This window comes from Talpa occidentalis, unplaced genomic scaffold (assembly GCF_014898055.3).
Source record: "Talpa occidentalis isolate TD23 unplaced genomic scaffold, MPIMG_talOcc4v2.1 talOcc4.2, whole genome shotgun sequence".
In the NCBI taxonomy this organism is placed as follows: domain Eukaryota; kingdom Metazoa; phylum Chordata; class Mammalia; order Eulipotyphla; family Talpidae; genus Talpa; species Talpa occidentalis.
Genome location: NW_023602073.1, coordinates 125,841,961 through 125,854,884, shown reverse-complemented (window position 1 = coordinate 125,854,884; position 12,924 = coordinate 125,841,961). Strand labels below are relative to the sequence as shown.

At 35.7% G+C, this 12,924-nt stretch overlaps 1 protein-coding gene across 1 annotated transcript in view; it reads right to left on the bottom strand.

Moving 5' to 3' along the window:
* Positions 1-835: 835 nt before the first annotated feature.
* Positions 836-12,924, bottom strand: part of LAMA2 (laminin subunit alpha 2) — a 536,992-nt gene continuing 524,903 nt past the window's right edge. Inside the window, exons 59-63 of the mRNA XM_054697817.1 lie at positions 10,619-10,774; positions 9,174-9,327; positions 6,534-6,664; positions 4,432-4,654; positions 836-3,072 (exon numbers count right to left, since the gene is read on the bottom strand). Of these exons, the coding sequence (XP_054553792.1) occupies positions 2,915-3,072; positions 4,432-4,654; positions 6,534-6,664; positions 9,174-9,327; positions 10,619-10,774 (822 nt within the window). The 3' untranslated portion in view covers positions 836-2,914. The remainder of the gene's footprint in view (positions 3,073-4,431; positions 4,655-6,533; positions 6,665-9,173; positions 9,328-10,618; positions 10,775-12,924) is intronic.

Here is a 12,924-nt window from a genome sequence, read left to right as displayed (position 1 = left end):
TCAATTGGGGATCTTTAGAAAATGTCAATGCCATCTTCAGAGATTATACTTTAATTGGTCTGGGGTGACATCCAGAGGTAAGTGGTCTTTTTAAGCACCCAGGGGAATTTTAATATCTAACTAGCATTGAGAATCTCTGTATTTATTGATCTCAAAGGGTATTTTCAATTGTACCAACTACCACTACTGCTCTAAGGCACCTAACTGCAAATTGACTTCAGCAGGACTTGAACTTGATACGTGTCAATTAAGTACCTTTGCTTTCAAATTTGTTATGTGTCTTTCTGTGTGGAATCCAAGAAAGAAAGGCATTAGCTTTTCATCTAGGAACCTAGCATCTTTTTTCCTGTTTACCCACTCATTTTTTGTAAGTTAAAAAATCATATCTGTGTTCAGTGCAGAAGTAACGTTTCCACTTTCTAAACACATTGGTTTTCAAGAGTAATACTGCTTAAAGGTTGTTTAAAAGACATTAACCAATATTATATAACTTTTTCTGTGTATGAAAATGGTCAAGCCAATGTTCACAGTAAGATTTTCAAGTGCCCTACAACTCTTTGTTGGCTGTGTAATTTTTCTTTTTAGAACAGTTGTTCTCATCCCTGATGGCTCTTTAGAATCGCCTGGAAAGCTTTTTAAAAATCCTCATGCCCAAACTATATTATTAGACCAACGCAGAATTACAGGATCAGGCATCAGCTTTTTGTTTATTTATTTTTTTACTATTATCAATTTTATTTTTTTCTTTTATATATTTTTTACATCATTTTTCATTTTTGCACAACGTATGCATTTTCATCTTGGTTATAGTCCCCATACAATTCCCACTCCCTTGTTTTGATCCTACTCCTGTCTCCCCCCACCACCCCACAGTGTGTCGCTGGTTGATAGTTGCTTGTTGATTTTGATTTTTACTTTATTATAATTAGTCTTTTTCCTCGTCCTTTATTTAGGTTTTCTAAATTCCTGCTATGAGTGAGACTATCTGGTATTGTTCTTTTTCTTTCTGACTTATTTTGCTGAACATGATCCCTTCCAGCTCCATCCATGTTGCTGCAAATTGCATGAGTTTATCTTTTTTGATTGCTAAGTAATATTCAATTGTGTATATGTACCACATCTTCTTGATCCAGTCATCTATTTTTGGGCATTTGGGTTGTTTCCATAGCTTACCTATTGTAAATAGTGCTGCTATAAACATAGGGGTGCAGGTGCCCTTTTGAAGTAATGTTTCTGTGTCCTTTGGGTAAATACATAGGAGTGGAATTGCTGGATCATATGGTAGCTCCATCTTTAGCAGATTAAGGAATCTCCACACAGCTCTCCATAATGGAGACTCAACAACAACAACAAAAAAAATGAAACAACCCAGTCAAAAAAATGGGCAGAAGAGCTAAAAAGAAACTTCTCCAAAGAGGAAATGCAAATGGCCAACAGGCATATGAAAAATGTTCAACATCACTTGTAATCAGGGAAATGAAAATCAAAACTACAATGAGATACCATCTTACACCAGTGAGAATGGCACATATTAAAATAACTAGCAACAACAAATGTTGGCGAGGATGTGGAGAAAAAGGAACTCTCCTGTACTGCTGGTGGGAGTGCAAACTGGTCCAATCACTATGGAGGCACCAGCTTTTTAAAGCTTCTCAGGTAATTCAAAATGGAGGAAAATGAAAGTCACCTGCTCTAGAATGCACTGTATGAGCAAATCATATCAAGCCACTAATCAATGATGAAATGCTGAGTGTGTTGCCTCTCTCCTGATTTAGAAACAGCACCTTCTTTCCCCAACAGACAACACTGTCAGAGAGAATTACCCTTCTGCTAAAATTATCACTCTGTTGGGGGGTAAGTCTGTTCTTTTAAATGTTTTGCATTATTAGACTAAAATATTCTATTGAAGATGGCAAATGAAATGTTTCCTTCTTAAGGTGATAAATATAATCTACTCTTACAGACCCCTTTGAAGATTATTGAAATAGTGGGCAAAAAGAGAACAACAAAATAGAAGTTTTTGAATGAAATGAAGTTAGGTGAAATTACAACTCCAAGAAGACTCAAAGATGAATGCCTTTAAGTTCCTGGTTTATTGTTCCTTGGTAAGTAAAAGCACATTCCAGCATTACTGCTTTCCTCCTAAGTGTAGATTGCTATATTCACTGAAAATGTAGAGCCCAAAGCCTTAGTACTGTAGTATCAAATGTATGCTTAATTTGTCATTCTGGAACTTGGTTCTGGTATTTCCCCAAAGCCTATAAATCATTATCAAACAAGAAAATCAAGTCATTAAGCTCTCAGGCTGAATTTGATCTATACTCTCTGCCTTCAGCATAAAAAGGTATTCATTCTTACGGCTAGTTAAACTCTCTAATAATGAACCTGAATCAGGGAAATGACTTGCTAATGCTTTCACAAACATGAGGAGTCAGGGAGCTGATTTGTTCCCAATCAAACATGACAAATCCACTGTTGTTTCCAAGTGGCCTGGACAGAAAGCCAAAGCTGACATACATGGAAAATAATGATAAAAGTATTAATAAGAGTTTGTTAAAAAAATACATATGCATATGCATATATACACACACACACACACAAATATATATCTGAGTTCATCTTGAAATGACTCTGGGACATGTTGAAAATTCAATAATTTATGGTGAGTTGTTTTTTATCTTTAAAAATTTACACAAACAATTATTTAGAATGAAATAACTGATTTAATATGCATGAATTTGAGAAAGCACTTGAAATAAAATTCAGCCTTGGATCTGAATTAGCACCATCTGAATACAGAAAGAATTCGATTTACATGCACAAATTAGTTTCACTAGCATACACAGGTAACATATATTTGTTTTACTTGATAAACTTGTTTTAAAAGACCCTTCTTGGGGTAAAACTTATTTTATTAGTTAGCTGGACATGATACTGGTTGAACGCCCCTTAGTTCCAGGGCTTTGGCAAAATTAACCTCCAGGGGCTTGCCAGTGCCCTTGGTGAGCTTCAGGGATCGAATGCAACCACGGAATCGAACATTAGTTGTCAGGCCAAACTGGTTGAGGCCATCTGAAAAACAAAACAAAAAGGACTCAGTTTTGAAATGTAGCTGCTTTGTTAAGAGCATGTTTCAAAGTCAGTTGTTAGCTCGAGATTGTATGGGAAGGCTGTGTTATGTGAAGTGAGTGATTCTGTTCTTAACTTGACTAACAGTAAAAACTTGTAGCAAAAGATCAATATTTTTATAGTTATGTATTACGAAATATGGACAGTTACACACTTTAAGACATCAGACAAAGAATTTGTTTAGGAAGAACAAACTTATAGTTGTGATTTAAAATTATTAGGTAATGAAACAAAGCAACTGATCAAATCATTTAATTAAGACATGGATTTTTAGTGGTCACTTTATTACTTTCCTACATTATAAAAATAAATCCCAAAAGTTTAGGTTAGTTGAAAATTGAAGCAAAATCTTTCTCTTATTAAGGAGAGGATCCCTTCTTTTAACAGGACTAGGTGATGACCAGGATTCCATCTCATGGACTGTGAATGGGGAAGCATATTATCTCCTTCACAGCAGCCTGAGGATTATCCTGATTTAAGGAGAAGTAGGTCTTTTTAAAAACTTAAAAGCATTTCAGGAAGGGTTCTGAACTGGTCCCCGTAATTCCTATATGTTTTCTCAATCAACCACCTCTGAATATACATTTTGCTTATTTTGTGAAGCAGATGAGCTTTATAAAAATGAGGACAGAAGTTTCTCTTGCCAAAATACTGAAATACTATTCCAGGAGTCTCTGTTATTATAGTATTTATTAAGAGGCACTTGGCTTATTTCTCATCAAATTGGGTACTCTTGTTTATGGGCACTTTAGGTAACTCTCTGTGGTTCACCTATTATATTTAATGTGCTTGGAGAAGGATTTTGAATTCAGATTTATTGCTTGGGTTTCTTTGTAATATAAATATAAGCTGTATAATAACCTAAGGGGAAATTAGTCACATTTAACCCAATGATATCCAGAACTTAAAGTAATAAGTTCCATAACATTTTATTATTCCTCTGGCATATTAATTTTTAAAATATCAGAAAGAATTCCAACTTTTGGCCCCATTTACTGTTAAATACCTCATATCTTTTATAAGCCAAATTCATTTCCTCTAGCCTCCATCTCCTCATGAATGAAATTCTGGGAGGGGGGAGGGACAATCATGAAACATTCAGAACTATGTGTTCTTTATAAATAATATGTTCATTTTACACACTGGAAATTTCAGGCAAGGTGTTATTTATGGGAACAGCGTCTAAAGCTAGGAAACAGGTACACTTAAGCACCTACTCTTGGACATATTTATAGAAATAGGAATGTTTCCAAAACCACTAACATAATAGAGCAAAGAAATTCTGGGATAGCTGATGCCTACCTGGGAACCCCCCAACAAACACAGGGTCATTTGTATCGGCTGATGTAGAGGAACGATTTGGGCTCTCAGTTTCCACCTGGTTCCCATCCACTGTCAGCTCAATGCGGTGTTTGATCTTGTTGGCTGTGACTTTATGCCACTGTCCATCACACAGATGTCCTGGGATTCCAGCATCATAGACAGCAGTGAATCGGCCAGCACCATTGTCTACATGAACCATAAGCTAGAACAAAGGAAAGTGAATAGTCACATGTGGTTTCAATAGCAGCTATCAGCATGGCTCATGTAGTAGAAATTGTCAGGTCTCTAGGAAAGACCTCAGCTGGAATAGTTGGGAGTAAACATATATGGAGCTATTAAAATTTTTATTTATAATGTGATAAAAACTAAAATACAATTTTAATGACCAGGAATCACAAATTATGTTCTTTATGTTAGGGCATTATTGAGAACAATAGACAAGATTTGTGAGTCTGGTAATAATTCTGCTTTCAGAAAATGTGAAATACAATTTGAGACCCCCTAGACAAAAAAAGAATCTAGTATACCCAGAGAAAAAATTCTATCAGAGATCTTTTTAGAGTGTAAAAGTTGTTAGTGAACCTTATAACATTTTCTTATGTCATTGAGCATGATACATTAATTTGGTTTACAAATCATTTTAAAGATTATTTTAATTTAAGCTTTTGATGTTGTAATTGCATTTTTTTCCTTCCATGGATTCCATTTCATATAACGGATTGAGAGTTATATAAATTACTTTTTTTGGCAAGCTTTATGTCACAGGTGCCAAGAACTTTGAGCCAGAAGGACAGTTAAATTCTTAACAATGAAGAACTTAGATTGGAAGTTCTTGTCAAAATGAGAAAAATCTGTTTTGAGTTACATAGAATGGTCCTGAAATTCAAGATGACAGAATTCTTTTGAAGCTGATGTAGAAAAGAAACATATTGAAACATTAAAAACATTAGTCAAGGGGCAACACATTTGACAAGGTAAAAGAAAAAGATTTTTAATAGAAGATTAAGAGTAAATAAATAGGTGAAAAGCTTGTAAACTATACAATGATATAAATACTAGTTAAGAGTTTGCTCTTTGGGTGGAGTTTGTAATAATAGGATTTTTGCACATAAATGAGCTGAGAGAAAGCCACATGCAGTGTAATAGAACTTGATAAACTGACAAGTTGACAGTAACTCTGGTTATAAGCAGGTGATGAAATGAAGTTTACTGAAAGATGAAGTGAAAGTGATTTTGAAAATCTGGTGGAACCATTGTGTTGCTTATTTGTTCCTCCCTTTTGCCTCTCTGCTCCTGGATCTTTTTGCTTTATGGCCTTTGATGAGGGTTTGAAGACTAGCAGGCAGGAGGGAAGCAATGGAAAAGCAAAACTCCTTACAAGTAGAAAAATGGCCAGAATTCAATATGATTCCGATTCAATAGCCAACTAGGACACTTGTGAAATGTATTTCTTTGTCTTGCGCTTTTCTACCTCCTTCCTCCAGTACAAAGTATATATAGACAGGTCATCTCATTGCAGATTGTTATTCATAGGTATGAGATGAGTGACACTGCATTAGATTATCCATTTTTGGGAGCAAACTGACAAATACTTTATATTGTACAATATAAATTTACATAGATTTGCTCTATTTTTGAAATGGCATTTGGATGCTTTTAATTAAACATTGAGAAACTGATCTGTTAGCTAGCCACCTTGACTTGAGACATGCTTATACTGTTTTAGGTCAAAGTTTGATTTTAGACAATCTAAGTCTTTTTTCTCCATTGGGATTAGTTGTGTCACAGGCTATATAACCACAAAGAAGAGAATAACTGTACTTTTAGCAACACAGTAAGAGCTTGGGATCTAAAAGTGTTTGGTTCATCATTAGTCAACACAATTGGCATACTGTAAAATTAGTGCTTTTACATTTTATACCGATCTGCAGAATAAGTGTGTTGAAAACACACATGAAATGAGATAATCCAAAAAAGATGAAAAGATACAACAAAGAATATAGCAAGGCTTCAAATTAGTTTCTACATGTGAACAATGATATCACAAAGTGTTCTGAAATATTTAGACAGCTAATGCTCACCTTTTCATCAATCATCTCAATTCCCATTCCATCCATTTTCTGGCTGCTGATTCCCAGAAGGACTCCAGTGGTTCTAGTTGTACGGAATTCAAATTCCACAAGGAGGTCTAATCCCACTTTGAACCCACCAACTGTAAAATGAAGAATATTTTTTTTTAAATTGCGGATTAGAATTTAAGGATTGCTAATTCAAATTTGTACAAAACAATGTTTCTTTTTTACCAGAATTCAATTCAGGTGTTAGCCAATTGTAATAACTCTAAGTTCCAGATGCTCACATGGCCTCCACTTCCACTACTGTATCATATAACACACTATATAGTTATTGCTTATTTCCTTGGCTGCCTTCCCTCCTGAATGTGAGTTCTGTGAAGGCAGAGAATTTGACTGTATTGCTCACCATTATATCCTTGTGCTCACCCAAAATATCTGGCATATGATACAGGTTTAATATATATTTGTTGAATAAATGAATGAATAAAAACATAGTTACTCAAAGTGCTTTACAGTCAGTATGATTATGTTAGAACCCTTGCTGTAGAAAGAAGTATTTCAGAGACTATTCTGTAAAATTTTACTGGGGTGCTCTAAGTGGCACTACAGTGATATGAAGGGATTCAAAAGTTCCAAAACATTTTACAAATTAAAGAAGTTGCAAGTACAATTTTGAAGGAGAAGATTCTGGAACATACATACACACACACACACATATACACATACATGTATACAGACATATACATATATATGTATATAGACTTTCCTAGTTCAACAGCACATCCTTTTCTGTGTATTTTTCCATATTTAATTCATTTGTTTATTCAACCTTTTAGCAAGTATTTAAGACAGGCCTCTTGGACACAAAATGAGTTATCATGATCAAGCTAAACCACATCATATACATGAAGTATTAGGAAGGAACTCATGTTTTCTACATTTCAGATATGAAATAGATGTTATATGGAAACATAACTGTTTCCAATGAAGGGCAGCCCCTGTTTTGTGAAAGAATTTTCATTCTCCTGAGAACTTTTATGGGTTTGGATGGGCAAAGGCAGGTTAAGAACAAATTTTAAAATTAAAGGGTGGGAGAAGCTAAGTAATTCTCAAGAAAACAGGAAGATTTTGTTTCTGTTCCTAAAGGGGTAAGTAAGAAGAAGAGATAAAGAACATGTGGCAGTTAAGCTGAGAACAGAGTGAGTGAAGGGGCTAACAAAGCCCCAGTAACTGGGTGGCTGGAAAGATTTTTAAGGACAAAGTTATGAAAGATTTAAATTAAAGGTGTATGTTTTCAAAAGATATTACCTTCCTTCCTAACCACCCAACTCTTAGGAAGCTTGCATCACATTGACTATTAGGGGATGAGGGAGTTGTTGGAAACTAGAAAAGTGGCTAATCATGTAGTCCAGTTGATCCAGAGCCAAAGAACTCAGGTGGGATGGCAAGTCAATTTATTAACTGCAGAAGTTAAAGCTGAAGCTTGCCATAAAATTTGACCAAAATAATGCTAGCCATCTGTGAATTTGCAGAAATCTTTGCTAAGTGTTTGGATTTTTATAGCACATGTAATTTGGAAGGTCATATAACTCCCAATGTTCCAATATTGAACATATTCTGTTCTGTGCCTCTGCATAAGTGAAGTTTCTTACCTTATACTCTTTTAGAAAGGACACTCTTACAGGATCCTGTAGGAGGACCCTGTTCTTCCATCTCTGCTGACCTTTGTATGTAAATGTGCAACTCATACTTTAAATCCTAGCTCAAATGACAATACTTCCTAAGGCTTCTTTTCATTTCCTCAGCCAATCAATCTTCCAAATATCCACATAACCTTGCTTGTATGTCTTGCATTGTTTTTTAAAAATCATTTTTACTTGTTTCATGTGATTTCTAAGCACATTGAATCTTATCTATTAATGGTATAGTATTGAAGGAAGCAACATCTCATTTATTTTTATTTACCATGATAATGGTTACATATTCAGCTCTCATTGATTTTTTTTTTTCTCTTATGAACAAATGCAGGAGTCTCTGGTAACCATGGTACTGAATATTCCATCTTAAAGTATTTTGTCAGATTTTTTTGTAATTATGAAGTTATTTCATAATTTTCTTTCTTAATTGTATATTCACTATCAGTGAATATTATTAGAAAGAGAAGATATTTAAAGAAATTGAGGCAAAGGTACCAACCATCACCATTAGCAAGAAAAGGACACCAGTATGTGTTTGTTGTGTGATGATGAGGAGACCATGAAATGGAGCCTTGCAAGGAATTGAAGAGAAGAAAGAAAAATGGTATCTCATCTCCAGAAAGATAGAGAAGACTACAGAATAGATAAATTATATGTTATAAATATATTAACTTTTTTCCAGAATTACATTTATTTTGCCATTATTAATCTCCAGGGAAGGAGATTAAACTCTCCAAATAACCTTTTATTTTATTTCTTCTATTAGTTCCTATCAGAATCAGATATATTAATTTTTAAGAGGCAATTAAATTTTTTCTATGTGTTTTTATTTCTGGTTTACATAAAGGATACTAGCTTATGATCCCAGGGACTTTATTTTTTGTATAAGCAAGAAGTTAAGATTTGTACCTATTTAATATTCACTAGAAAGGAAATGGCAGAGCCTCACCTGCTTTGGCAAAACCTGTTCCATCAAAATATGTCCCTTTCTGAGCATTTGCAAAACATGTCCCCACGTGGAAGCTGGAGGTTGGTTGTTCAAGATCAGCAGGCGCCTCTGCCATCTGGAGATTCCTGATGCAGCCATCAATGCTGTAGGTCACCTACATATTTAGGTCAGAAGAAAAAAACATCAGGTTTTAGCAGATCTTTGCCTTTATGTGGAACACAATAAGATGGTGCTGCTCTATGGATATAATCACTGGCAATTGTCTTAAGGCATCCCCAGGAGCTGCTGGGATCCATCCCATAAGCCCAGGCTTCACAACGCAGATACAGAGGAGCCATGCTTCTCAACTAGCATGTATCTAGCCTGGAATAAGGTAGTTCTGACCAGCCAAATACTGTCCACTATTTCCATAAGGGGACCACTACTTTGACAGACCTATGAGTTCCCCTATAGGTATCATAACTAATTAGTTTCTCATGTTCCTGATTTTGTGTTCCTATTAATAGTTTATTACCCTTACTATATGCACATTTTGTATTAATCTATGTTCATATTCTATTTGAAATCCAGTCTAACTCTGCTATGTTCCATTTCATCTGGTTTTAGGGATGCAAGTTAATCACTCTCGACACTAACTTCAGGGACTAATTTTGATTGGCCTAGATTGCGTATTTAATAGCCATGAAAGGGAGTGATACTGATCACTCACAAGAGAAGCTAAATGCTGAAAATCATAGCTATAATAGATGAGTGTTTTTGATGAAGAACAATTCTATATTATGTGTTGTAAACTGAGTATAGAGCTGGATCCCATTTGTACGTAGTATATTCTATAAAAATCCTGGTCTCATGTGTTTTTCAAAAAAAAAAAAATGCTTTCCAAAGCAAACCACCACACATGATCTAACAATTATTTTCTGAATATTAATTTACAAAATTGTGAAAACTTTAAATTCTGAATCTATATTGGATAACTATACACTAAATACTGCATCTCCAATATTTGCTGAATGTCTGGTCCTAAAGATAGACCATCATTATCATCTTCCTCGCTGTATAGTGCTTTTCATATGCTTGGTACTCTGCTAACTACTTTAAATAATTAATTTTACAGCAACCTTGTTTGTGTGGTATTATTATTATCATCATCCTATATTTCAAAAGTGGAACCACTGTCAAAGAAAGATTAAGTAACTTGATCAAGATCACACAGTTGATCAATAGGTAGGTAGGTATTCAAATTGACAGAGAAGGGCTCCCAGATCCATCTCTGTAATATTGCTTCTCTTTCTCCCAGTCAAATGTGTCCAGAAAACCTTCTGTTACTTCTCAGAAAAGATGATTTCCTATTCGCACATATGGGGTCACATGCTGCTGAAAAATTCAAAACACCTGCATGACACAGGCAGTCATTTAGGCCACAAAGAAACAAATTAGATACTCACAGGACCAATTCTCCGGGTAGTGTAGTTGACGGGTAGCCCGCCCACGTACAGCATTCCCACAACATCCAGGATGTCAGCTTTCTTGGGACTGATCGTTCTGTTGGAGGCATCATCTACATAAAGAGTTCCTTCTTGCTTAATTCTCATAATTTTAATCTACAAAAGGAGGAGGAGTCATTCATGCCAATGACAGATACATCTCAAATAGACATCTCAAAGACATCAGAACATTTAGGATATTAGGAAAAGCAAAATAACTTACTGAGTGCCTCCTATGCGCTAATCTCCTAAGTGAAATTAAACCTACTTACAAAATATCTCAAGCTTTGTCTTTTCCATTACTATGATCTCCAAAAGAGTTCAAAATCTTCCTGGGTGATTTTTATGGAAGACTTTTCCCTAAATTGACGAATAAGCATAAATATCAAGACGTAGGCATGTGTTAAAGCACCCTGCATACCGAGAGCTGTCACAAATTTAATGGGCTGCAAAATTCATGTCCGATTTCAAAAATGTATTAATTTGACTGAGCAAAGCCTCATCTCTCCAACACAATTTCAGATCAGCTCCCTCCTGCCTACCAGGTCCCTGTTGGGTGGAAGTGGAGGAAAGAAGTACACACAGCACAGTTGCTTCTGCAGCAGCTGATTAGGACAAAGTCAGGGAGGTGGACGGAGAGCTGAGTGATGATGAAACTGCAGCAGTGGAGTAATTATCATCTGAGACAAAGTGAAAAGAGGGCGTGAAGACTGGCTTGAGCATAAGAATTTTTAACCTGAATTTAGGAAAAAGAGCCTGTATGTAGACCTATGAAATGCTGGAGTATAATAATGATTTCAAAATGTTTCTACAGCAGGATTAGGATAATTTAAGACCCCACTTTACATTTAACTATTCTGGCCTGGAAAGAAACTTTTATAAGCCTTCAAAAATAAAATTCTTCCTTCAATTGGCAACTTATAGTATTTAAGCTTTCTTGCTTAATCCCAGCCTCACTGCTGCCCAACTTTCTATTTTACTCTCATTTCACACTCATTATTCAACTAGACAGAGATGAGAATGAACCTTAATGATAGTTGCTTCATAAATATGTTTTCCAATTGGAACCTCCCAAGCAAATATGAAGATTCCATTTCTTATTTCTAAAAGAGCAAAATGGTTACTTTGTGTTTTTATTATATTTATTCAGGTTCTTTAACTTTCTGTGTGATATGACAAGTCAAAGTATGTTAATATATCAAATGCAGCATCTAATAATAGCTTACTCTAAAAATTAAAAATTTTATTAGGGTACCCAGGGAAGATTTACTTAATAGGCTATCACAGGTGCAGAGACAAATTCTGAGTTTTCATTTTAATCACACAGTATATTATCTATTTGCAGTTATGCCAAAGAGGACAGTAAGCTGGCAATTAAGCCTTCTGTGCCCATAATAGTACAGTTTCTGGGTGTAAGGCCAATGTTTTAAAAGTTGTTCCAAATGACTGTTGGTGGAAATGATACCCTAGTGTCCTTCAAACACAGGCTCTGCTTTCACAGACCACGATGGGGCAAAGGTGTCTTAGAGCCCATTTTCATATTGCCAGCTTTAAGTTTTTCAAAGATTATTTTCATTAAAAAAGTCCATTTTAGTGTCTTAGAAGGAAGACATAAATTTAGAACAAATATTATTCCTTTAAATTGAAAATGTAGGGGTCTCCCTGGTGCCACAAGGGGGTAAACCCAGCACTGTGAAGCTATCCACAACCTCTGCAGCATGAGTTCAATTCCTGGCCAGCCGGGGAGCTATTCACATGGTACAGAAGACCTCTCCTGTCTTGCCTGCTGCTCCCTTCAGCAGTGTGTTTGTCAGTCTGCCTTTTCTGTTCTCCACTCTGTCTCTGATGAATCCTCTTACCCTCCATACATCTGGCCTGTACCCCAGTTCTTGCATGCATAAATAAATAAATCTTTAAATATGATAAATTGAAAACATAAAGCTTTATCATTAACATCCTCTATTTTCCCATGTTTACCCATTAATCTACAACTGCCTGGCCCTCATTGGTGAACAGATGTTTGGGAGCCACACTGCATAGCTATGATTGACCCTTAGAATACCATGGTGAGGGCTATGAGTGGTCAGATATAAACCTGTCCTTGGATCACATTTTCCAAGGCTGGGAAGTTGCATATGACACTTGCTTTATTTTGAGCACTGGCCACATTCCAATAGGATCAGAGCCAGTGTCTGCACTGGCTGAAGAGAACTGGCACCAATGTAAAGCTGGTCGGGCCACCTAGACCTCCCTCCCAGGGCACTGCC